At 55.4% G+C, this 26149-nt stretch overlaps 1 protein-coding gene across 50 annotated transcripts in view; it reads left to right on the forward strand.

The window, feature by feature from the left end:
• CELF4 (CUGBP Elav-like family member 4) overlaps window positions 1–26149 on the forward strand; it is a 321991-nt gene that overhangs the window by 282686 nt on the left and 13156 nt on the right. For 6 of the 50 annotated variants that reach the window (XR_010343625.1, XR_010343629.1, XM_064379225.1 and 3 more), the window contains exons 4-11: window positions 8484–8609; window positions 8842–8921; window positions 9273–9416; window positions 10580–10727; window positions 12810–12959; window positions 17563–17628; window positions 19078–19161; window positions 24508–24591. Coding sequence is in view for 44 of the 50 variants with exons in the window: in XM_064379225.1 (XP_064235295.1) it covers window positions 8484–8609; window positions 8842–8921; window positions 9273–9416; window positions 10580–10727; window positions 12810–12959; window positions 17563–17628; window positions 19078–19161; window positions 24508–24591 (882 nt within the window). In the remaining 6 variants the exon portion in view is untranslated. Of the gene's footprint in view, window positions 1–8480; window positions 8610–8841; window positions 8922–9272; window positions 9417–10579; window positions 10728–12809; window positions 12960–17562; window positions 17629–19077; window positions 19162–24507; window positions 24652–26149 lie in introns of all 50 variants that reach the window. The other 44 variants (XR_010343624.1, XR_010343628.1, XM_021670036.2 and 41 more) reach the window with 21 other exon arrangements.

Here is a 26149-nt window from a genome sequence, read left to right on the forward strand (position 1 = left end):
AGCGCAAGCCTTTTAGTTCCCTCTCAGCGCCCCCGTACATACCTACAGGGCTCGTCACTCCATGCTCTGTGCCTGCACTATGTCCAGTGCCTACTCATCTCCAGGGAACATTCATTTCTTACCTTCTCAGGATTCCTGAAGGTCAGTGCCTTGTCCCCTGCACCCATCACCATGCCAGGTTTATGGTAACCCCACCCCCAATGCTAATTGGACAAATGGATTCATTTATTCATGGCAACACGTATTTATTGAGTATCTCCTACATGCCAGGCCACTTAGACATTGGACCTTGCTGCATGAATGAACGAACATAGATGTCTCATTCATGAAGGAGAGAGGTCAGGGGGCATGGAGTGGGTGCCTATGTAGCCCCTTACATGACATTACCAGACTTGGCTTGGTCTCAGAGTGAGGCAGAGCCACCACAGGGTTTCAGCAGAGGAGAGACAGGGTCTGCCCTGGATTTTAACTGCCCCCTCTGCTGTTCTGTGGAGAGCAGACAGCAGGGGCTTGGGTGGGTGTCAGCATTGAGGAGGTGACTGTCGTGCCTGGGTGGCTCCAACCTTGGGGGAAAAGGAGGAGAGATAGCAGACCCTGAAATATCTGGAAGGCAGCGCTGGTGAAGGAGTGCACATGAGGGGGACTCCAGTCTCCAGCCTCCTCCACCCCAACATCAAACAGCGCCAGACCCAGAGGAAGCCAAGCAGATCAAGGCCAGGCTCTGCTTCCTGGGGGCGGGGCAGAGCGGGTGAGGGTCTTCATTTGCATCCTATTGCAGGCCCCCACACACGTCCTGATCCCAGCAGCCTTTGATCTGGTTTGATGTCTCCTTCAGCCTTCTTCCCAAGCAGGAAGGCTTTTATCCTCAGAGGCAGCTCCCAGCCCAGCTGTGCCCAGCTCTGTCTCTGACACAGTGCGGTGGAGGGAAGGGAGAGTGTGTTGCTCTCTACTGGCTCAGGCTCAGAGCCCTCCTGAGGCCTGGTCCGTGGTAACCCTGTGTCCCAGGTGAAGGGACTGGCTCTTGGGAGGATGGCCAACCTGGTCACACAGCTGCAGGTTCTTGACTCTGGCCTGGACAGTGGTGCTGGAAACTGTCTGCGCCAACCCCCTGGTGGGTAATTCCTGGGTTCTCAGGCTCCAAGGATGGGGGTGCAGACCCCTGTCCCTATCCTCTGCATTCCTATTTAGAAGGCAGTTCTGATGTTGTGTGCTGCCCCCCTGGGGCAGTGAGCTGGCTGTACAAGAGCTGGGAAAGGTGAAGAAAAGGAAGCCTCTGGGGTTTGGGGTGGGGTGGTCATGCAACCTCAAAAGCTGCACATATGTAGATTCAGATAAGTCACTTTGACCCCTCGTCCCTTAGGAGCCATGGCCGCCTGACAGATCCGGATTGGGAGAATTTGTGGAAATGGCGCTTTGAGATGCTCAGTAGCTTTGGGGGAAATGTCTGTTCTCACTCAACCCATTAGATCTCCTGGTGGGGGCTGGAGAGCATCTTGGTGGTTCCCCAGATGCTGCTGGCTTCTCTGGCTGGCCAGGGCTGGCATGACTTTGCTCAGTTCAGTGTCCCTGGGGGTCCTCTCTACACTCCCAGGGTGGGAGTGGGTATCACCCTCCTGCCAACTGGGGTCCCCTTGGGTGAGCAGTAGTAATGGTTAGAACAGCCACAATAATTGGCACTTACTGAGCCTTTTCTCTGTGCCACACACTGTGCTAAAAACTTCATTTAATCCTGGACCCGCCTGGGGCGTTCTATGCCTTGCCTGAGCCTGCACAGCCCAAACGTGGTGGAACCAGGATTTGACAAACAGCCTGAGCTAGTATCTGGAGGACATGCTTGGCCCCGCCCTCCTGTTGAGTCAGGTGTGTCTCCCTGTCCCTTGCTACTGAAGGTCCTCCCTGATCCACAGATGAAGTTATAGAAGGGGACATGTCCTTCACCCTCAGAGTCACTGCCTGCGGGCCCAGAGAGAGCAGAGGATCCTGGGATCCAGGAGGCACCCTGGGGGGACCCCCCTGCATGGGACGACCTCTGGGCTGCAGCCTCTGCCTGGCAGCTGAGGAACAGATTCATGGGGTACTCTGGCCTCTGGGGTCTTGCCCAACCCCTGTCCCTCCCCAAAACCAAAGGCTCCAAAGCACGAAAGAGGCCTCGGCTCTGTCATCGTATCAGGCATTTTCTCCACACCCCTAAACTGCTGCCTTTGAGTTCCAGGTCTCCTAGCAGCCTCTCTGCTCACCCCACCAGCCACTGGACCTCAAAGCCATGTACTCCCCACCCTGGTCCCTGGCCCCAGGGTTCTCCCCAGCTCAGTAACCCCCAACCTTCCCTCAGCAGCTGGAGGGAAGAGAATAGTAAGAATCTACTGTGGTAGTAAAAGGCAATCGCCATCTGAACGCTCGCCCACGGCACTTCTGCAACTGTCTATCCTTAAGCAAGAAACATTGTTTAATGCTGATGGTAATGAGTGAATCAAATTGTGAACATTAAACCAGAATTTGAGCATTAGCGCCAGGAAGCTGGCATTTGGTGAGTCAAGTGGTACTGCTGTCACCTCCCTCCTCACTGCTCAGAGGCCCCCTCACCGTGCCCGGCCAGCAAGATGCTAGAGTGGGGGCAGCAGCGAAGGCACAACCCTGAAACATCCCCTTTAGGGGTTTGTCCTAATCCTGAGGTTCCACTGAGGGTGCCCTGGGCTCTCCTTTTAAATTACAAATCCCTCCAGCCCGAGCCCCATCCTGCCCTGACACCCTGAGTAGAGTGAGCTCAGAAGATTTTGTCTCCCTCACAGAGGAACCCATGGGAGGATGCAAGAGATTCTGGCAACCAGATTCCACTGTCTTTTCGGAAGCACCTGTAGCTCCCCGGGGTGCCACCCAGTGATTTTTGTAGGCTGTGAACCAGAGCTCAGAGTTAGACTGGGGTTTCAGGAAAATCAAAGAGTCCTGAGTCAGAGGAATGAGTGACTTTTGTATGAGCTGGTGGAAAGGAGCAGGCAGGAGGGAGGTGAAGAAGCAAAGTCAGGCTTCCTCAGGGTCCCCTTCTTGCAAAGCTGCCACAGCCAGGGACCACTTGGAGCAGGTGGAAAGAGCAGCCAAAGGGTCCCTCCACCTCTCCGCCTTTGCTCAAATTCTGGTGTGGGCCTGTCGCCCCTGCACGTGCCCCATGCACATCATAACTCCAGCCCACCTCCTCCTGGAAGCCATTAGGGTGTAGCCACTTCCTCCTCTCCGTCTAGCCTCTTCTGGCCTGCATCCTGGAGTTACTGGATGTGTCTATCAGGCCTGTTCTCTGTTCTCTCACCAGGGGCTCCAAGGCAGAGGCTCTGGGCCCACAGACCAAGGACTCTGAATTCTCCAGGGATCTCAGAGCCAAGCACAACTCTTTCTCCCCAACCCGGTAAAAGAGAAAACCCAGAAGCGCTCCCAAAACTCATCTCAGATCTTCTGTACTGACAATTCCCTGGGGCACACAGTGAGTGCTCAGTCAACGCTTGCTGAAGGGGTGGCCAGAGGGGAGACCCAAAGTATGGCAGGGGCTTTGTCCAGCCCCTCCTGAGGTGGCTGTAAGCACCTTCACCTGACACAGAGCTGCGGGCTTCTCCCATCCACAGTTTTATCGGCTTCCCCCGGCCCCAGCTCCTATGCAGATGGGGTGGTGAGTACAGACTCTGCCTACTCCCCCATGGTGGTTGGACATCTGGGCACAAAGAACCAAGCTACCCTCTCTGGGTCCAGGCAGGGCTTGGATGAGCACCCACCTCCTGTTGCCCAGCCCTTTGGGGAGTCACACTCCTGTTCCACGGAACAGATGCTCCCTCACACCTGCAGGCACAGACACTCAGTTTAAAAGAGCAGATGGCAGCAGCAAAGGCTTTGGGATCAGGAAGTCAAGGAACCCCACAAGACTGGGCTGAGTTTAGGCTCCAGCTGTGGGCAACCTCCTGTGCATCCTGGAGCGGCTTCTCCACCCCAGCTTCCTCATCTGAAAAAGCATGAAATCCTTGGTGTTATCCAGGGTCCTGCCCAGCACTGCCACTCTATGACCTTGTTCTTCCAGGTTCAGGGACAGCAGTTCTTGGGGCTACTGTATGGCAGCCCTACTGGCCTTTGTCTTGCTTGGGTACTTGTGTGTTGTGGATGGCCTGTCTCTCCACCCAGATGGCAGCTCTGGTGAGCAGCTGTGTCTCTATTGTTTAACGCTGTAGAAGCGATGCTTGGAACAGTGTCTGGCACAGAGAAGGTGCTCAGTGAACAGCTGCTGAGTGACTGTAAAACATGCTCCCCTTGCTCTGTCCCTTGACCAGGAGAAACCCGTGGGGCCTCAGTCCCCTCAGCTCAGGTCAGGGGATTTTGTTGTGCTCAGTTTCCAACTTCCAGGGCTGAGCCCCTGACCTGAGCTGGGCTCTGTTAAGAGGAGAATCTGGGCTCCCAATGCCAGCCTCCAGTTGCTCACCACATCTCCGAGCTCCCAGGGGTCCTCGGCGACCTCCCACTCACTCTTCAGCCCCTCCCCACACTAGCTCTGAGGCCACTCCTCACCTCACCACCTTGGCCCAGCCCAGCAGCACCTGCCTGAACGTCTCTTTACAGAGGCAGCTCCCGACACCCCAACTGTGGGAAGCAATGGGCTCAGGGCTGAGGACTCGACAGAAAAGGGGGACCACCAGAGCCTCTCCATTACCCTGGGTCCCAGCTCAGGCAGCTGGGCAGTAGCCAAGGCCTGCTCTGCCTGTACCAGGAGTCAGGGGCTGTGTAGATGGAGGAGGGTGGGCACAGATGGGGGAAACTGAGTCATTCTCCAAGACTCTTATGAAATTGGCATCAGATCCAAGACACCAGCCAAATCGTACCATTGTTTATCTGACACAACTTGAGACAGTGACTCAGGAAAGAGGCCAGAAAGGAGGTGGGCAGAGGGGGTGGAAGATGTGGATGTCGTCCATCTCAGTGGGTCGCCTCAGCCTCAGAATCTAGTCCAACCTGTTGCTTCAAGTATGTTCCCCATCATGAGATGTGGATCCTCCACCTTCTCCTCTCACCCTCTTTGACCTCTGCCCCCTCACAGTAGGGGTGACCTTCCAGGCCAAAGCAAGGCAGGTTGAGCACAGCATTTCATCTTCCTCCTGCACAGAGAAACCCAAGTAGGGGCCATTGCCATGGTAATTACCTCTGGGCAGGCACTATCGCTGCAGCAGCTCTTGGGACCCTAGCCACCACCATGACAGGAGTGTCTCATCACACCCATTTCATAGATCCCAAAACTCAGGTGTGGAGAAGGGAGCGGGAGTGGGAGTCAGTGGGCCTGGCCCAGAAGGAGGTCCACTTGCGAACTCGAAGTCCCTCTAGCCCCTGGTCTGAGAGAGAAGCCTTAGAATCACTCGCACAAGTCCCAGTCCCCAACTGGAGGACAGTGCAAACTGAATGCATTTGAGGTCCTAGACGCAGACATTTGCGTTGGGTGCGGTCAATCCATGACTACCTGGGGGAAGTGAGTCTGAAGCTGAGTTTCTTTGGTTTCTTGCAGCCTTCCAGAAAGGTAAGGGTGGCTGTAGTTTCCCTGGGGAAATCCAGATGGGGAGGAAGGAAGAGGGGGAGCCTGGCTGCTTATATGTTCAGAAAGGCCTCGAGCAGGAGGCTCTTTACTGAGAACTGCACAGTGAAGGGAGATTTCAGGGGAGGGGAACGAGGAATTAGGAAAAACAAAAAACCCAAAACCGGCAAAAAAAGGAAGTGGCTGGATAGAAAGGCACGTGTGGATGAATTTTAATGCAATCAGAAAACTGTAATAGTGATAATAAAGGAATACATTCAGACGTCAGGAGAGGCGAAGGCGAGAAACTGCGGTCCCCGAATGCAAATCAGGCTTGGGCAGAGGAGGTGCCTTCCCTTTCTTTCCTTTTTCTGTCCAAGTGAGGAAATGGAATTTTTAGCAAGAGGGCCAGGGATTAGCAGGGGCGGGTTTCCATTTCTTAGTCTTTCTGAAAACCCTATTCAGTTGAGCCTTTAAAAGGCACCAAAGGTTGAGGGGGAGGTAGGGGGAGCAGAGTGGGGAGGGGGAGCTGTTTTAATTACTCCACAAAAGAAGGAAAAGCTCCCATTTCACTTCCAGTAAATTGCTGTTGCTGCTTCCAGGAGTCAAACATAAGGGCTCCCCATTCTTTCCTCTGTCTCTGTCATCTTTCTGCTCTGAACTCCATCTTCTCCCATCCCACTTCAGCTTCCCACTTCCACCCTCCCTCTCTCTCTTCCTTCTCCAGAGACTGGAGTTGGTGGGGGAGGGCTGCACAAGGAACTCTGGAGATGAGGTGGGGTGTACCCCAAAGTCTTGCCAAGCCACAGGAGCCAGAAGAGCAGTTGGAGGCAGGCAGCGGGGTTGGGGCTCTGGGGTCCAGAGCTTCAGCTGAGGCCCACCCTGTTGGAGGGCAGCTGGTGTTTCCTGATCCAGAGTTGGTAACAGGAACCAGCAACCGTGCCCTGCAGGCTATGGGAGGAGCTGGGACCCCGGCACCACATCATCATTGAGAAGAGGCCCAGTGCCCAGTGCCCAGTGCATCTGGGCTGAGGAGTACCAGCAGGGCAGAGGCCAGGAAGACTGTGCAGGTAGCTTTCAGAGCGCAGGAGCCTGCAAGTTTCCTCTGCTTTGCTTCAGACCCCAGGACAGCCCCTCAACTCTAAGTGAACTCTCCTGGCAATATGGGCAAGGTAGGGGTTCTCTAGGAGAGTAGGTACTAACCACTTTGAATACAGAAGGACACAGGGTCCCTGAGTGTGTGTTCAGAGGAAACCATGAACACATGGCCATTTGCAGTTTTGGGGTCTGCATTTCTGCAGCTTTGGCTGTGTGTCAATCATGTAATCATCCACAAACATCCAGTGAGTGCCTGCTGAGTGCAGCCACCCCTGGGACTCTGTTTCAGTTCCTATGGCTGCATACCAATTTAGCCCGAAACGGAGTGTTGTAAAACAACCGTTTATTTTGTTCATGGATTCCATGGGTCAGGAATTCACAGGGCACAGCATGGAAGGCCTGTCTCTGCTCCAGGATGTCTGGGTCTCAGCTGGAAAATTCCAAGGCTGGGAGCTGGCATTATCTGAGGACTCATTCATTCACATGTCTGGTGGTTGATGTTGGCTTTCTGCTGGGGCCTCAGTTCCTTTCCATGGGGACTCTTCTACATGGGCTAATTGGGGGTTCACAGCATGGTGGCTGGCTTCCACAGAGCTAACAATCCCCAAAACAGAGCCAAGGTGAAGCTGATCTCTTTTATGACCTAACCTCAGAAGTCAACTGGCATCACTTCTGCCATTCTTTATTTGTTAGAGCAGTCACAAGCCCCACTGAGATTCAAGGGGAAGGAAGATGCCCCCCAGCTCTCAGTGAGAGGAGTGGCAGTCACACTGAAGTCAGAGCATGTGGACTGTGGGCATCTTCTGCAGTGATTTACCAGCGGCCACAGGCTGACACAGCCCCATGCGTGCCTTGTCACCCTGAGCACACAGCGTGGGGTCAACAAAGTACTTGATACTCATCACAGGTGTGTGTGGGCTGCTGAGGCACCTTCAGGAACAGGCACCCCCAAAGTGCCCAGGGCAGAATTTTGCAGTGTCAAGAAATAGAAGAGCCAGATCATGGAGGGGGCATACAGATGGAGGAAAAACCATGTGAGATACGAACGAGGTGTGCCTGGGACGGCACAGGGTGGGCAGTCATTCACTTTGTTCACCCCATCACTGAATGGAGGGCCTACTGTGCGCCAGGCACTGCTGCTTCAGCAGAGAGGCCTGGTCTATTTCCCCAGTGAGCATCCCAGGGAATGAGCGGGAAGGGCGAGCTTTCCGAAACCCACAGTCATTGTCCTTTGACATTCCAGCCACAGGGATGGGGGCTGAGACAGAGTAAGAGAGGGTTAAGAAGGGGCATGGGTGAGGAAGCAATACTCGAGCTGAGAGCTGGAAGAAGAAGACTGGACCTAGTGATGAGTGCGCTCCAGGCAGGGGAACGGAAGCTGCAAAGGCCCGACGGCAGACCTGACAGTTGTGATTCATTCTGGCACCTGTAGAGCAGAGCGCGTGAGAGGAGGGAGGAGGGGAACGCAGGCTGCCAGAACGACCTGTGTGCTCTCATGAGGGGCTAGCCCAGGGGCTCTGCCCTTCAGCGTGCTGCCTGCCCTGAAGGCGGGAGGAGGCTGAGTCGCTGCCATCCAGCTCCCGCCTGCCACAGCTTTCCCCGCACCTGTCCCGCGGCTGTGCGCTCCTTCTCCTACACCACCCACTTCACCCCTCGCCTCTCCCGCTCCGACTAAGCCCCGCCCCCGTCTCCCTCCCCGCACCCCTCTTCCCCAGGCTCCGAGCCTCCGCCCCGCCTCCCTGTCTCCTCCCTCTTCCTGCCGCCCTCCCCCTCCGGCCGAGCCCTGCTCCCCGGGCCGCCCCCGCGCAGCCCGGTCCCTGGCCCGGGTAAGCATCTCCTAATTTTGTTCCAGAAGATAGAAAACTCTTCGTGGGCATGCTCAACAAGCAACAGTCCGAGGACGACGTGCGCCGCCTCTTCGAGGCCTTCGGGAACATCGAGGAGTGCACCATCCTGCGCGGGCCCGACGGCAACAGCAAGGGTGCGCGGGGCGGGACGGGCCGGGAAGGTGCCCGGGAGGGAGGGGCGAGGTGGAGGGAGACCCGAGGGCACCTCTGAGTCTCTGGTGCCGTCGCGGTCTGTCTCTGGGCTTTTTGGTCTCTCTTTCTCAATCTCTGCCTCACCCGTCTGCGTTCACCTGGGATGCGCCCTCTCCTCCCGGCCCCTCCCTGGCCCTGCTTCTGGGTCCCAGCTCGGCCTCTCGCGTCCCGCAGGGTGCGCCTTTGTGAAGTACTCCTCCCACGCCGAGGCGCAGGCCGCCATCAACGCGCTACACGGCAGCCAGACTATGCCGGTGAGTGCTGGCCCCTTGGGGCCGGGGCGAGGGCAGAGGCGGGCCGAGACCCCAGTACCCGCCACGCCCGCCGGCAGCCCAGTCTCCCCGAGAGACAGGAGAGCATGACCCTTATCCCCGGGTCTCAGACAAGGACGCTGAGACCCAGGGATGTTAAGGAACCGGCTCGAGGTTACCCAGGTAGAAAATGCCCGCGGTGGGGTTCACACCTCATTCCCCTGGGCAAGCGCTGATGCCACCCTCTCCAAAGCGCCCCGAGGAGCGGGCGGGGTGGGCCCCGGGCCAGGGGCACCAACAGCTGCGGGCAGAGGCTCTGGAGCAGGTGGGTCTCACGCGCCGCCCCGGCCGCAGGGAGCCTCGTCCAGTCTGGTGGTCAAATTCGCCGACACCGACAAGGAGCGCACGATGCGGCGAATGCAGCAGATGGCTGGCCAGATGGGCATGTTCAACCCCATGGCCATCCCTTTCGGGGCCTACGGCGCCTACGCTCAGGCAGTAAGTGGCAGCGCGCACGGGCAGCGCGGTTCTCGAGCTCACTCCCCTGGGAGCCCCACAGAGCAAGACACCTAACCGAAAATACTGCCCTCGCCCTGCACCCGCCCTCGCCCCCGCCCTCGCCCTCGCAAGAAGGGCCGGAATGAACCCATGAACCCAGGGAGTGTAACTTCAGAAGGGATTGAGAGAAGGCTGGCCCAGTGGGGTGGTTCCCAGGAGAAGGTCAGCTTGGTTCTAAGGCACAGAGCTAAGAGAGGCCCCCAGAAACGTTACCCTGAGCCTTTTCACCTCAGCCAGTTCAACGTCGAACTCCCAGAAGCACAGATGAGAAGGGGAGGTTCAGGTCATTGGTTGCAAACCACACCCACTCCGTGGAACGTGTCTGCAGGCCTCCTGGTCTCTCCTGGCAGGGGTCCTGTAAGGCACCCTAAAGCCCTCCACACCTACACTTCTGATATCCCCTTAGGCCTCTGGCCCACCTACTTCTTTCTTCCACGTTGGGGCTCACTCTGTCAGCCTCTCCCAGAGCTGCCTCCAGATGGTTACCACAGCCCCCATGTGGGTGGCACTGAGGCAGGTCACGGCTCTGGGTCGGAAAACACAGGCGCACCTCACTTCTGCAGTGCTGCCCACCTTGGCCACATTCTGTAGCCTCCCCTGTCCGCACTCACCTTTGTGACAACACTGGGGGTGCCTGGGGTTCTATTCATAATTCTCCTGTCACTTCTACCAACAGACTCCAAATTAAAACCATTCTGGACAGAAACTTGTGCTAAGGAAGTTCTGCAGAGGCTCAGAACTTCCTTAGCATGTCTCTAGTGCTGTGGATGCCACATCCCCACGAATGACAGGCCTTACACAGGACTGACCCGCACCCACGGAGCCAGTCTCCTCCCCTGCCCCCCACAACAACTTCAGAATTCCAAAGACCCTAGTGTTACTTTTAAATACAGTCACCTCTCAGGGCAGTGGCTTCTAATAGCTGTTGAAATACGGGGCAAGAATGGGAGAGGCATCAGGGCTTTCTGGGGTGCTGGCTGGGAGAATGTCTGGGGTCTCTGGGGCTCAGAGCCTGGGAGGTTAGTCTCCAGGAGCTGAGGCCCTTGTCGGAGAGGGATGCCCCCTGGAAGCACGTGATATTTTTTCCACTCCCTCTGCCACAGCTGATGCAGCAGCAAGCAGCCCTGATGGCGTCAGTCGCGCAGGGTGGCTACCTGAACCCCATGGCTGCCTTCGCTGCCGCCCAGATGCAGCAGATGGCGGCCCTCAACATGAACGGCCTGGCGGCCGCACCTATGACCCCAACCTCAGGTGAGCTGGCAGGTGCCTACACAGGGTCTAGCCCGGTGGGAGAGGAGCTGGTCGAGGCTGGGACCTAATTTCAGCTACCAGCAGACCATTCTGTGGCAAGAGCCCATAGTGTCTGGGCCCAAGAGGCCTTGCCTTCTGACAGTTTGTCTCAAAAATGTTCTAATCCCTGGGGATCCAAGGAAAGATGAGATGTGGCACCCATGCAGTCAGTCCACCATGTGATTTCAGGGTGGGGCAGATGCCTCTCAGGTTGTTTAACTGTGTCAGGAAACAATGTGTCTTAATCTCTATTAACAATAGAGATCTGGAAAGAAATTGACATGAAGACATCGCCCTATGGTGTCTATGAGGAAAAGAGCCTTGGCCATTCTGTGGCCTTGTTCAGTCCCTGGCCCAAGCACAGAAGGAACCCATTTGATTTTTTTGTTTGTTTGTTTTCATTTCCCTTTAACCCAACCTAAACTCACTGGCTTTTTCTAAGACAACTCTGCAACAAGCTAAAGAGAACCACAAGAGTTATCAAGGGACAGGAGCTTGGAAACGACCCAGCTCATAAGTCATGTTTTTGATTGAATCTTGGCTATTGTCCAGTCCAGTGAGTCTCAACTGTTGCAGTTATGCCCCTGAACTCCCAGGACATCTGGAGACATTTTCGACTGTCACAACTGGGAGTGAGGATTGCTACTGAAATCTAGTGGGTAGAGGCCAGGGATATTGCTATACAACCTACAGTGCACAGGACAGCCACCACAAGGAAATTTCTGGCCCCAAATGGTAATAGTGTCAAAGTTGAGAAATGCTTCTGCACCCCAGGCGCTCATTCACCGAGCTTCCTCGGCTCTCTGTGCCTAGGCCACAGCAGCAACTTTCCTAACATCCCAGAGCCGTTCCTTTCCCAGTTGAAAGCCACAAAAGACTGTGCCATCTCTGGGCTCAGCTGGAACACTACCCTCCACCTCTGATCCCCATGTGTACCCCCTTCAAGGGATACACATGAGTCCAGGCAGCGGGCCAGACTCAGGTCCATGTTCTCAGAGGTACCCTGGTTCCTACATGAAAGGAAGGCCCTTTCCAGCCTCTCGGACCTCAGTGCAATCACCATAATATCCACATCTCAGATTCCACCCACCTGGCAGAGGGAAGACACAGGATATTGTCATTTGACCCCAACTTTATCCTCACCATCATGACCACTACCATTGCTTCAACTAGAGGAGGCCGAGGTGTCTACTTTGTGTATGAGCTAGAGCTGAGTCTGGGCTCTGTAACAACCTCTCTGCCTCAGTACAAGAGAATGCCAGAATTAAGACCTACTCCATCTGAGCAGAAAAGCTTCCTGGAGAGGTATATCAGCCCCCTAGTGACCAAGTAAAGACCAGCTAATTCTGCCTTAGCTGGAGAGAGCAAGAACACTGAAAAAGACTGAAGGAGGGCCAGGCATGGTGGCTCACACCTGTAATCCCAACACTTTGAGAGGCTGAGGTGGGTGGATCACTTGAGGTCAGGAGTTCAAGACCCGCCTGGCCAACATGGTGAAAACCTGTCTCTACTAAAAAATACAAAAAATAACTGGGCGTGGTGGTGCATGGTGGTGCATGGTGGTGCATGGTGGTAGTCTCAGCTACTTGGGAAGCTGAGGCAGGAGAATCTCTTGAACCTGGGAGGCGGAGGTTGCAGTAAACCACGATTGCACCACTGTACTCCAGCCTGGGCAACAGCGCAAGACTATCTCAAAAAAAAAAAAAAAAAAAAAAGCTGAAGGAGGAACAAGTGTGGTTACAGTCAAGGGCATTGAGAGAAGTCTGTGTGCTAAGGACAAGCCAAAAGGGTCAGAGATATCTTCCTTGGGCAGGTGGAATTTGGACTCTGCCTTGAAGGATGGATACAATTGGGATATGTGAAGTCGCTTCATATAGGGAGATAAGCCAAGGCATGGGTCATAGATAAGATTGAGCTGGTATGTGAGGTCCAAGTCTATCCACAGGTCCTTGGAAACAGTTGAGTAGAGCTTTATGGGTGGACCTTCCTCACGTCTGTTCTGCTTGCCTCCCCTCCTCCATTATTCCACATCCCTGGAACCAGGTGGCAGCACCCCTCCGGGCATCACTGCACCAGCCGTGCCTAGCATTCCGTCCCCCATTGGGGTGAACGGCTTCACCGGCCTCCCCCCACAGGCCAATGGGCAACCTGCTGCGGAAGCTGTGTTTGCCAATGGCATCCATCCCTACCCAGGTAAGCACATCTAGTAGCACTTCCTTCCCTGTGCAGCACTTTCTTTATCCATGCTGTTCCTACTCTCGCTGTTATAACAAGATGTGGCTCCTGCCCTCTGTCCATTTCTTGATGAAACTCTGTGATCAGAGGGGGCCAGCCTCCCGTCTTCCTTCAGGGAGCCCATGATGGCAGAAAAGAGACCAAAATCCTGCCATTGGGGAGATGTCATTTCGATTAGGGAGACAGAACCCCATTCCAAGTGCTCTCTTAGCGAAGAAAGGTGACTGGGTGCAGTATACAACCATGTAGAGAGGCTAGCAAGTGCAAAATAATTGAGTGCGAATTTAACCTACAAGAAGTAAGGGGATAGAAACTAGAAGAACAATCAGGGTTAGTGTTAAGTAGGAAAAGACTCTTTGGGAAAGGAGTGGAGGGAGGTATAATGATTGGCAGTCTGGCTAGTACACACCAGTCCAGTCCCTTGTTTTATGTAGAACGCGATCAGCACCCTGGACAGCTCAGCACCTCAGACACCCCAGCATCTTGGACAGCTCCTAGACCCTCTTTCAAAAATCCTAGAACACAGGAAAATCCAGGAGGCCTGCTCCTGCTTTGTTCCTCAAACTTAGCCAGCCTCGCAGGGTGAGAGTGTCCAGTTGGCCTGAAGCAGCTCTTCTCCCTGGTCTGGAGAATGGGCTACTATCAGGGTAGGGAAGCTGGGCCCAAAGCCCTATAGTAGGCTCTAAGGCCAATGTTCTCAAGATGTGAAGAGTGCCGCCTTCCTGTAGGGTAGAGGATAAGGTTAAAGTCCCCGTAAGTATCAGTAAGTGCCCAGCTTGTGGTGGGAAAGGGGAGCCCAAGAAGGAGGGCAGGACATGGACCTATCATTTGGGAGATCAGAGTCCATTGAGAACACAATCTAAGTCTACACAATGATGAGACAATAAGGCAGAATTAAGTTTCATCAAGAGTGAGTGTTCTCAGATTTGAAATGCTAAAGAATCCCAATGAATGGAGGGTTCTATAGGCTGAAGAAGCCCAAAAGAGCCTCCCCAGGGAGGAAGCTACCATTGAGCTTTAACAGATGGGCAAGAATTGGAGAGGTGAAGATAAACAGGGAACACCCTCCTGTAGAGGGACCTGCCTGGCAAGAGTGGTGGTGGTAAGGAGGTTGGCACACAGGGCAGGCAGGCAGGCCAACCCAATGTGGATTGGCAGCAGGGACTGGGTCCTGTTCCCCACTTTGGGTACCCATCAGAATCCACTGTGGGGCTTTATATAACCACAGAAGCCCAGACATTCTCATTTCCCTGTCTGGAGTGCAGTTTAGGCATTTGTAGTATATAAAAGTCCCACCAGGGCTGGGCATGGTGGCTCACACTGTAATCCTAGCACTTTGGGAGGCCAAGGCGGGTGGATCACTTGAGGTCAGGAGTTTGAGACCAGCCTGGTCAACATGACGTAAACCAACTCTACCAAAAATACAAAAAACGAGCCAGTCATGGTGGTGCACATCTGTAGTCCCAGCTACTCAGGAGGCTGAGGCAGAATAGTCACTTGACCCAGGAGGCGGAGGTTGCAGTGAGCTGAGATTGCGGCACTGTGCTCCAGACTGGGCAACAGAGCAAGACTCCATCTCAAAAAAAAAGAAAAAGAAAAAAAGAAAAGTCCCACCAGCAGCAGAGTGCAAGGTCACTGTACTATAGAGAAATAGAGGAGAATTTCCTGACTTTGAACTTGGAGTTGTCCCATTCCCCATTCCAGGGCTTGCCCCATGATATACCCCTCAGTCCATTAAGAGAAGGCCAGAGGAGTCTAGAGAGTGAAGTAATGGGGCTCTAAGGATCTGGGGTATTGTTTAAGGATGATGGCCCCAGGCTGGTAGGGTGGCAGGGTTGGGGCTAGGCAAGCTGGGGGTACTGGGGGAAGAGACCTCACCAGTCTCAGGTTCAGGGGCTGGGAGATGGGATCCCCAGCACATCTGGTGGCTTCATTTCCCACCTCTCCCTGCCCACAAGCCCGTCTGGATCTCTGGATCCTGATAAACCTGCTCCTTCCCCACCCCCTCCAGCATCTGTGAGCTATTTCCCTCATGGAATTTGGAAATGTTTCTTTCCCCCATTTGTAACAATCTGCCACATCTCATAAACAATTCCCTGCCAGAGCAAGAGAGAGGGAGGGAGGGATGGAGGCAAGGAAAGGAGAAAAGTAGTACATTAAAAAAATTAATTTACCATCTTTAAATGCAGAGTTTGGATCTGCTGTAATGAGCGAGATCCTTCAAAACCTTCACTCTTTGGCAGTTACTAACGAGGTCGTTAAGCAGAGAAGTAGAGAGGGGTCTCATAAATGCTTTTCTCTGCTTCCTAGCCCCAGGTAGCTTTTCTGATCTCCCCTCTTGGGTTCTTGCTGGATGCACACAGTGTGGCCTTTACTGTCATATAAATACCCTTGAAAGGGTGGCTCTCACAAACATTGAAGATTGTTCGTTGATTCTTTTCATCGTCCTCTTTGTCAGATGCTTATGATGTTCCTGGCACTGTGCTGGAGGCTGCCATGCAAATCGTGCAGGTTATATTTTGCATGAGGGCACCAAACCGTGTGCCCAAAGGAAGGGGCACGCTTTTCTAATTTGCATAAAGACACAGCATGGGTGAGCAGCTGGAAAGACTAAGAGCACAATCTGGACACAGTTCTCCCTCCATAGAGCTGAGAGGCTGGCAGAGCAGAGGGGCAGAGGGAAGGCAGGGAAGAGACCACCCTGCCAAGCACATCACACCGGGGAGCCCTTGGCTCCAGTCTCTACCATGGGGGAAACAGAGGGACAGGGTGTGGGACTGGGACAGCCCCAGGCAAGAAGGAACCTGCATTGTGGCCCATCTTCAGCTCCCCACATCCGAGCAGAGCCCTCATAGGTCCAGCTCCCTTGGCACATCCTGCTTCTGAGGGCTGTGGAACCTGCTGTCCCACTGTCTCCAGGGACCTCTGCACCAGGCTTTTCCCTGGGCGCCTCTTAGGTCCAGGTGCTCTCTCTCTCTCTCTCTTTCTTTCTTTCTTCCTTCCTTTCCTTTCCTTTCTTTTTCTTCTTTCTTTTCTTCTTTCTTTTCTTTTCTTTTTTTTTTTTTTTGAGACAGAGTCTCACTCTGTCACCCAGGCTGGAGTGCAATGGAGAAATCTTGGCTCACTGCAACCTCTGCCTCCCGGGTTCAAGTGATTCTCCTGCCTCAGCCTCCTGAGTAGCTGGGATTACAGGTGCCCACCACCACGCCCAGCTATTTTTTTGTATTTTTCATAGAGACGGGGTTTCACCATGTTGGCTAGGCTGGTCTTGAACTCTCGACCTCAGGTGATCCACCTGCCTTGGCCTCCCAAAGTGCTGGGATTATAGGCATGAGCCACCACACCAAGCCCAGATGCTCTTTTTCTAATGGAGTTTTACTGAGATAGGGAAACATGCTTAGAAGGGAAGTTGGGGCACTCTCCCTAGACTAAAGGTCCCAAAGCCTGGAACCAGTTAGCTTAGCTGGCCTGAGTTGACAGGCAGATAAGCCCGGATAGTTCCTTCCTGCCACCTCATGTTATCCAGTTTTCCCTCAAGCCATCCTAGGGCTCCATCCTCCCTCTGGGTAGCCCCTGCCTTTACCACCTCTTTGGGATCCCAAGGCCAGCCCACTTCCACATTAGTCACCACCAGCCTTGGTCACCAAAACCAGTGCCTACTACTGGCCCATGCTTCAGGCTTTTGCCCACAGCTTCTGCAGAGACAGCAAAGGCAACAGAAGGGAACCAGGCCTTTCCCTCGGCCCAGCTTCCCTGAGTTTCTTACCAAAGTATTGGTTCAGGGGACCTCTCTTCCCACTAGGCAGGAGACATCCCAGGGTCACAGTGTCAGAAGACAGGAGGAAGGTCCTTGGTCTTCTGGTTCTTCAGTTCTGTGGGCAGCATCCCGCTCCCAGTCTGCTGGGAAGACCTCCTTTGTGTGGCTGGTCCCTGATGAGAGGACTTGGCCATGGGCTAGGAGTGGAAGACCTCCATGCCTCGTACAGCTTCCCTGACAGTGAGGGTGGGTCCCTCTGTGGCACAGTGGCCCAGGAGGGGAGGACAAAGTGGTAGGGCGAGGCCTTCTTGCCCTTTCTTTCACCCACCGGGAGCTGCCAGGCTGTCCCTTCATTCACTGTCCCCCACTTCCACTGAAGATTGTGAAGAATAAGCCCACCACTCCGCAACAGCCTCCAGCCCCCGTCCCCTTTCCCCACAGCCCTTCTGCAGGGCTGGGGCCCTAGTGCATCCCCACCAGCCTCTCAGTGTTGAGGCTTCCTTGGTTTCTCCTCCCCAACCCTCCACAGTGCTCTGTGTGAGCCCCCATCTCACCCCAACCCTAGGCCAACTGCAGCCTGCATCCCCCAACCAGGGTGGGCAACTCTCTTCCCTGCCAAGGGCTAGGGCAGGCGACCCCCAGAGGATCCAGGCACTCAAGGTGTCTGTCTCAGATGCCCTGCCCCAGAGCAGAGCCTGCAATAGCCGGGAAAGGTGGTACAGCTACATCATTGTCCGCATGGGCATGGGGGGAAGGGCCAGTGTGGTGGGCACCACTGACCTCTGTCCCCTTGGCTCCCTACAGCGCAGAGCCCCACCGCCGCGGACCCCCTGCAGCAGGCCTACGCCGGAGTGCAGCAGTATGCAGGTCGTTAGTATCCGCGCGTCCCCACGGCTCTTTCCCCAACTTCGTTTCTCTCTCCATGCCTGTGATACCAGTGCCCCCTCAGAGCTGAGCCCAGCACTGCATGGGGTGGGCAGAGAGTGGAAGGAGGGAGGCCTGTGCTGGCAGAGACCCTCCAGGCTGCCTTCTTGTCAGCAGGGCACCTAGAGTGCCCCTGCAGTGGGGGCTGGCAGAAATTCAGGCATGTGGGGAGGCCAGGCGGAAGCTTCACCCTTGCTGGGGAGTTACTTGTCTTTGAGGCCTGATTTCCCTTCCCTATGGAGCTGCCAGGGCCAATTTGCCCAGGAGCACCAGGTCTGACACCAGGCCAGCCTGGACCAGGGTGCTGCCCACCATGGGTCACCATCACTGGCCCAGGAAGCACAGATGCCTGGTTTGAGAGAAGGAGGGCCTCTAGAAGAGATGCTGTCTCCCCACCCCCCACAGCCCTCCCCACAACAGGCAGCAGGATAGGGCCCCAGCAGGTCGGACAGGGAGCAAAGGAGGAAAGGTGGGAAGGGACAGCGCTGAGTGAGCAGAGGGCCTGGGGTCACTGAGCCCAAGCTGAGCTGTCAGCCAAGCCTGTCTCTTTCTCTCACCCCTGGACTACACAGCACCCCATAATCATCCCTGCCTAGCCTGTGTCCTACTGCCTGACCCAGTTAGTGTCTCACTTCCCTGTGCTGTCGCCCATGAGTGTGTGGGGCTGCCTGGAGAGGGGTGGGGGACTGAGGTGAAGCTAGCCTGGCCCATCTAGAGCCCAGCGGAGATGTTGTCACCTATCGGGTCCCCTGAGCTCTGTCCTCAGGCCCTGCTGCTGTGGGAGCCGAGCCACACAGAGGAGGGAGCCGGCCACTCCTGTCCCACCCCAGGCCCTTTACAGTTGGACAATCAGGTTTATCCAACTCAGTCCTCTGTCCCTGAGGACTACCCCCTGGCAGCCTTCCCAGAGGCCAGTTCCATACCTCTGGTGGCCCCCCACATCCCACACAGGTGCCATCTGAGTGGGAATGAGGGCCTGCCAACTGGAGTCAGCTGTGGCTCAGAGAAGTGGGAACCCTTCCTGTGGATTACCAGGTGGTGTGGGGAGATCTTGTCCAGGACGTTTTGGTGTTTCTGATTATCCATGATTGTGTGTTATGCACACATGTGGTTTATCCACTATTTCAAATTAAACTTGCTGCCCCCAAAACACACACACATGCGCATGTGCATGTACGCATGTAATGTACACACACCCACACATGCATTTCCAGTCTTTACCCTGCAGCTCCTCTATTAGTCTGGGAACTGAAAGCTGGCTTTGTCCTAAGTGGCTGAGGGGGCAGGGCGCTTTTTGGCTGGTCTGCTTTTACTGCCCGCACTGAAATCTCTCTTTCTTCCTGCTTCCACTCTCTGCCCTGTCGCCGGCTCTTGCTTCTTGTCTTGGGCCTCCAGCAGCCGCCTACCCTGCTGCCTATGGTCAGATAAGCCAGGCCTTTCCTCAGCCGCCTCCAATGATCCCCCAGCAGCAGAGAGAAGGTGAGTCTGCAGGCCAACTCCTGGGCCCCTCCCCTCCGTTCTCCCCAAAGAGGCTGCTCACCTGGGCCTTGGGCTGGGGTGTGTGAAAAGTGGCCACGTTTGTGTGCTGTGTTGAGGTGGGCAAGGGAGGACAGCAGGGTTGTAAGGAGCAGTGCTCTGTGACCTAAGGGTGGAGGTGCACTTGTTGTGGGCAGCTCTGCACCTGGCCCGGGGGCAGGGCCGGGAGAGAATGCCCTGAGGTCCGGCAGTTTCCACACCAGCTGCCTTTCCTACCCCCCTCCATCATTGCTGCTGGCCTGCCACAGCTCACATAGCCATACCTTGGACTATAAGAACCCCTTCTGAATGGTTGGGTTTGTGTTTCTTCCTTGGCAAGCCCTTGAACCATCCCTTAAACAGAACCTAGCAGAGGTTAGGCCTGTGTGTGTCAGTGGAGGCCTTGTCCCTGTCCCTGTCCCAGGGAGTTTCTAGTCTTCCAGAGGAGATAGAGGCTCATCCTTGAGGTCTTCATTGGAGGGCGCACCACTGTGTTCCCAGGGAGCGCAGCTGGGAGGTGAGACTCCAACAGCATGGTGGAGTTTGCAGAACCAGCTCTGATAGCTGTGTGCATTAAGGAAAAGCTGGTAACCAGGCTGAGAGGGTCAGGAAGGGGAGGCCCTAGAGGAGGTGGGGTCCAAGAATCCCCCTCCCGTGGTGGGCAGGATTTGGCCAGTGGGGAGGATGGGGAGAAGTGGGCGTGCTCATGGCAGAGGGGAATGGGACAGGGAGATGAGTTTAGCACCCACAGAAGCTGTGCTCTCTCAGTGACCAGGAGAGGCAGGTGGAGCTCCCAGGGCAAGACGACTGCCTGGGCAGGATGAGAAGAGATGAGAGTGCCCCAGTGCAGTGGAAGAAGGGGATGCTCCTGGAAAGCTGAGTCCCAAGGCCCTGGTGTGAACGGGGCAGGACAGCAAGATCCTTGGGTCAAATGGCAGGGACCTCAGAATACAAGTCAGTGTTCTCCCATCCCAGTGCCTAGGGGCCCACATAAGCAGGAAGACAGGAGGCTGTATGAACAGACCCGCCCTCTGGGACCCTGTGGGCCTGGCACAGAGATCCCAGCTTGAGGGCCAGGACACTAACAAGGTCCTGTCCTCTCTACCCCCATGGAAATGGTCACTAGGTAGTGAGGCACAGAATCTGCCCCAGCAGCCCATGTGCTCAGAGCTTCCGGTGGCCTCCAGAACGCTGCCTCGTAGCCCCTGCAGCACAGTGTCCTGGAGCTCTGGGATGTAAGTTAGTCCTGGGAAGGGCCCAAAGAGTGGGCTGGCCAACATCACTTGACAGGCCCAGTGAGGGACCCCAAACAGGTGCCAGAGCCTGCCTGGCTGAGAGCCCGGGCTTCGGAGAACACCCTTCTGGGTGAGACTCTGCCACCTCCTTCCCCTGTGACCCTGAACAAATCACTCTATCCCTTCAGCCTCAGTGTCCTCACCACAAAGTGAGGAGAGTGGGGAGCTTTCTGCGGGGGCTCTGAGGACCAAGCCGGCTGAGTCTGCTCCCAAACTCCATTCCGCAAGTGTCTGTGCACACCGCCCTTCCTTTACCAAGCTAGCACCCCTTCCAAGGCTGTGCATGAGACATACTGCCCCAGCTCACACCCAGCAGGCAGCTTCTGAGATCGGGGGCATCAGGGCTTCCCATGCCCAGGAGATCCAAGCTACAGGAACTCAGAGGGGTGGACAGGAAGGCCCAGGCCATCCCCTGCCTCACGCTGCTGCAGCTGAGGAACACTGGGCTACCACTGGTGAAGTGGGGGTGGGGGTGGTCCCCTCATTGGACTGCAGCCCTGGGCCTGCCCTGCCCTTTCCTTCTCCCCAGTCCAAGCCTTCATCAGTCAGAACAGGGCCACAAGGGGTGGGGTCCAGGGGTCCCCATGTTGCCTGCTCCAGGTCCAGAACAGAATGCTGTGCCCACAGGCCCTGCTATTTTTTCTCCCACTAGTTTCAGGCCATCGTCAGCTCCCTGAATCACCTGACCTGTTGACTCAGGAGTCTCTAAATCCTGCCCCAACCCCCACACAGCTGCAGGTCAATGCCACCCTGCCCAACAAACATGACAGCCCCTACTGCAGGTCTTAAACAAATTCAGGCCCTCATGGACCCTCCTGCCTCCCGCCCACTCCACGCTCTGCACTACCCCATGTGCTTAGCTCTGCACTCCTCCTCATTCCTTCTCTCTATCTCTGAGTAGCTACAGTTCCTGCTCCCCCACACCCTGCTCCCTAGTCTAGGCCCTGTGTGGCCAGTCTTGGCTCCAGCCTCTCCTTGGGGTGGTGGGATCTGCCATGATTGTCCCCACTCTCCCAGGCCATGGTGCATGGATTGAGCCACCTCAGGGAAGCAGGGGATGGGGAAGGGTAATGCACAATACCAACAGAGCCACTCGGCATGGGTGGGTGAGAGCGTGGCACTGGGAGCGGCTTGTCAGGAAGGCTTTTGTGGGTCTGGAAGGATGGGCAGAGGCTGGCAGCACATAGAGCTGGGGAGGCAGGCGGTCCAGGCAGGGGGAGCAGCGGGAGCAATGGTACGGCTGCTGCAGAGTCCAAGGTGAGCGTGGGGCCAGGGAGAGGCAGACGAAAGGCAGGCTGGAGCCCCAAAGCCATGTCCCACAGAGTTGTCCAAGGCTTGGATAAGAAAGAAGGCTGTGTTCCTCCGGCCCTGCCAAGAGTTGGCCTCTTTACGTCATGGTCCCCTCCCCATATGGAATGCCATGGAAATATCAAGATATTCTTTGGGCAGGGGAGGACACTTCTGCTGGCTCCTCATCTTTGAGCTGAGCCTGAAAACTGACAGATGCCTGAATCCCCCAGAGGCCATCTGCCCCAGAGATGGGACGAGGTTGCCCTCAGGGATGGCTGCTGCAGTGGCTCTGCCAGGGCTACAGGGTGGTCAGGGGTAGCTGCTTTCTGATGCTGCAGCTCCACTTCACCATTTCTCAGAAGGCTGTTGTGGACCAGATTGGTCTCTAAATTCCTGCCAGCTCTGCCATCTGCATGTTCCGTAATCTGTGATGAGGGAGTGCAGAAGGGCTTGGCAGTAGCTGGAGTTAGACAGTGTGTGGGCTCACAGTCCAGGGGAAGGGTCCAGAGTGGCTGCCCTGGCTTCCCCGTCAGGCCTGGGCTGGAGAGTCTTCTCTGGGGCTCCGCCACATACTGTGCACATGGGACTGAGCCTGTGAGCCCTGTCTGTGAAGGCTCCTTGTTTCTAAGGAGAACAGATGCAGCTTCCACATAAAGCAGCTTGCAGAACTTGAACTTGGAGCCAGGGCCCCAAGTGAAGTGTCAGCATGGGGAGGAGCAGTCAGCACCTGGAAGAATGAGGATGGGAGAGGAAGGAAGGTGTATGCGGGGCTGGAGGGGGACTGGGCAGGAAGACATGAAAAGGTGCATGCACCTGGGAGCAGCCAGTCTTGTTGGAGAGAAAACCGCCAGACAAAAGGAGAAAGAGCCCGACCCCAGAGGATGGAGTATGGACTTGGGGCATGAGCAGGGAGAGGCTGGAGGTCCTTTCAGATAGGGAGGCTATGGGGAGCTGGGGGCCATCAAGGGCACATTCACAGGGCGTGAACCAGTGAGAAGACAGCATGCTTGGAGGGGACAGGGTGAGGGGAGGGCCACCAGAGCTCAGGGGTATCCAGCACTAGGAACCCCTGGAAGGGAGGAAGGGAGCACATTTGTGCCCGGATCTGAATGCGCCGTCCCCTGGCAGGATGCCTGGGAGCCAGCTGTCCATGGAGGGGAGGCCGGAGGGCTGGGGTGGGCAGAGGGAGCAGGGTGAGCACCAAGGAGGGAGGAGGCCAAGTGCCTCCTTCGGCAGCTTTAGGGGTTGGGGAAATTTTTGCCCTAGGCTGTGGACCTTGAGGGGATAGAGACAGATGGAGAAAAAGAGGAGGAGAGTGGAAGGTAGAGGAGCAGAAGAAGAGAAGGGGCAGAGACTCTAGATAGAGCCTTTGCTCCACAACTGGGTTGCTTGGCAGCCTCGCTGCTCCCAGAGGACAAGGATGGTTGATTGTGGCTGTAAAAGCCATGGAGTGGCCCATGTCGGCACCTTACAGCCTTCGCTGTTAAGCTCATGCCTGGGTTTCCAGCAGCTGCTGATCAGAACCTCCCTTCTTACGCAACTCTAAGTGCAGCTGTTTCCTTCCCCTTCCCACCATAGCTTGGATGCCATCATTGAAATGACCACAAGTCACTTTAAAAGGTGAAATTACATGTGACATTATACTATCTAACATGCATCTTGGAATGATTTCCATTTCAAAGAGTTAAAATTGAGCATTTTGACTATTTAAAAAGAAACAGGTAAATAGCTAGTGGAAATTTAGAAAGCTAAAGTCCTCCACAGTGTTCAGGGGGCCTGGGATATTGAGATTTTTGGTAGGAAGAAGGAGAGAACTCACACCACGGAGACAGACAGTCGGGGCTCATGCCCTGGCTCCAGCCCTCTCCCAGCTGTGTGGCAGGTGACTTAACCTCTCTGGGCCTCGTTTCCTCATCTGTGAAGTGAGAATGATGATAATAAAGCCTCTGTAAGGATGAAGTGAGTTAGCATACACATAAAGTGCTCAGAACAGCCTGACACATAGTTCGTGCTGTTGAAGTCTCAGGGCTGTTACTGTGGTAACGAAATGAAGAATCTTCATGTCATGAGGCTGGAGGGTTTCCTGGCTTATCATAGAGCCTGGGTTGCAGCCCTTCCCACGCACCCACACAGGAGGAGGCAGGATAAATCCTGGTTTCCTGGGTATGAGGAACTGGACAGGACAGTTGGGCCATCAGGGCCAGATGGGAAGGAGAGGCTGCAGGCCAGGGGGAGGATGGGCACCCCCTTCCTAGAGTCTGAGCCTGGCCTGCGAGAGGGGAATGTGGGGTGTCTCCCAGCACAGGACATGGCTGCCCCAGGGGATGTCCTGGTCCCCCCAGAGCAGGGGCTGGGCAGCCAGATCTCCTGGGCCTTCCCTCTCCTCGCACCTGGTTTCCAGAGACACAGCAGGAGGTTGACTCCGCCCCTGGAACCCTATGGTTTCCAAGCCTTAGTTAGGGATCCATTTTATAGAAAAGGCGACTGAGGCACAGAGAGGTTCAGTGACTTGCCCAAGGGCAGAGCAGAGACCGGAGCTCAGACCCGGAGCTCAGCATCCCTGCCTCTTCCGGGACACCCTTGGATCTGGAATGAGATCCCCCCTCCTAACCTTGCCCCCACCCCTCCCTGCTGCGCTGCCTAACTCGCTCACCTCTCCTCTGTCTCTCTCTTCCCCCACCCCGCCATCCCTCCTCCCCCCGCCCATCCCCTCCCCTCACCGCAGGGCCCGAGGGCTGTAACCTGTTCATCTACCATCTGCCCCAGGAGTTTGGGGACGCTGAGCTGATGCAGATGTTCCTCCCTTTCGGTAATGTCATCTCCTCGAAAGTGTTTGTGGATCGGGCGACTAACCAAAGTAAATGCTTTGGTGGGTAAAGATAACAAACCAATTAGCTTCACCTAGGACAGGGCGGTGCTCGCACCAACCTACCGGTGTCCGACTGCTTTTCACCTGCTCCTTCACATCGCCCGCCCCAGCTTCTCCCTGGCCCTCGCCAGCCTCATCTCACCCTTCTCTCTCCCACTGCTCCTTCGGCTTCTTGGCTTTCCCTACCCACCCCACTCGGCTCCCCATCTCCCACTCCCAGTCCAAGATACGGGTTTCCTCTTCCAGCTAAATTCCAACCGACTGAGAAGGGAAAGGGTCCACTTTGAGCAGGGGCAGGAGGGGCAGCAGGCAGAGCCCAGCAACACCCATTTCCCTAGTAGTCCCTCTCTTCTCATGGTCTGACCAGGAGACCTGGCCTGAGCCCCTGGGTAGAGCAGAGCGTACCACCTGGGCAGGGCAGTCACCTAGCCAGCCTCCTCTCCTCCCTGCCCCTTCGCCTCCTCTCTCCAGCTCTGTTCTGCCCCCACTCCTCCTCTCTATCTACCCTGCTTTTTGCTCCCCTCCTGCCCTTCCCATTCACCTGCCTCAGGCCACCAGAGCTGGGCATTGTTGAGGAGTCAGGAAGAGGAGACTGGTCCCTGCCCTCAGGAAGCCTAAGCGCTGAGCTTAGATAAAAATTCTGTTTACAGCAGTGAAATCTGCGAGGCACCAAATAATGGAGCGATATGAAAGGCAGATGGATGTAAATACACAAAAGGAAGGGAGGGAACTCCAGGTGGGGAGACTTGGATGAGGAAGGCATGGGGCTGGGGTGAGGTGAGCCAGAGGACAGCAGGAGGGAGTCCAGGCACTGGGTGGGGTGTCTGTGCTGTGGGGGTTCCGCTATGCAGATGAGGATGTCTCCTGGGGTGTGGTAGGCAGTGGAAATAATGGGAGGTCCTTGAGCTGAGTAATAAGAATACAGCTTGCAGGAAATGTGCCCAGGGCACGGTGTTACATGGGAGAGGGAAAACTTGGAAGCATCCAGAAGTATGGCTGTCAGGTAAAATACAGGATGCCCAGTTACATTTGAATTTCAGATAGACAAAAGATACATTTTTAGTATAAGTGTATACTTATAGTAAAAAAGTATTTCTTGTTGATCTGAAGCTTAAATGTAACTGGCATCCTGTGTTTTTATTTGCTAAGTCTAGCAACCCTATCCAGGAAGCGTCAGACCTCCTCCTGGAATTTCATTTCACGCTCTCTGCTCCACTCCTCCTTGTTCCTCTCTGACCTCCTCATCCTTCTCCATTAGCCCTTCCTTCCGGGCTAGACCCATGCCTAAGTCATGAGGACTGAAGAGTCCAGTCCCCAGAGAGCCACACATGGAACCAGAGCTGAATCTGCCAGAAACTCAGTATCTCCAGGCTAATCCCAGATTCTGGGGCTGTGAGGGGAGAGTAGGAGGCTGTGTTGCCAAGGAACCCAGGTCACAGTTGGGGGTGGTGGAGGGGAGAGGGGACAGGAGTGGAGCAGCATCAGGAAGCACATGTTA

The sequence above is a fragment of the Aotus nancymaae genome, unplaced genomic scaffold (genome assembly GCF_030222135.1).
Source record: "Aotus nancymaae isolate 86718 unplaced genomic scaffold, 86718_ANA_hifiasm-v0.15.2.pri h1tg000020l, whole genome shotgun sequence".
Lineage (NCBI taxonomy): Eukaryota > Metazoa > Chordata > Mammalia > Primates > Aotidae > Aotus > Aotus nancymaae.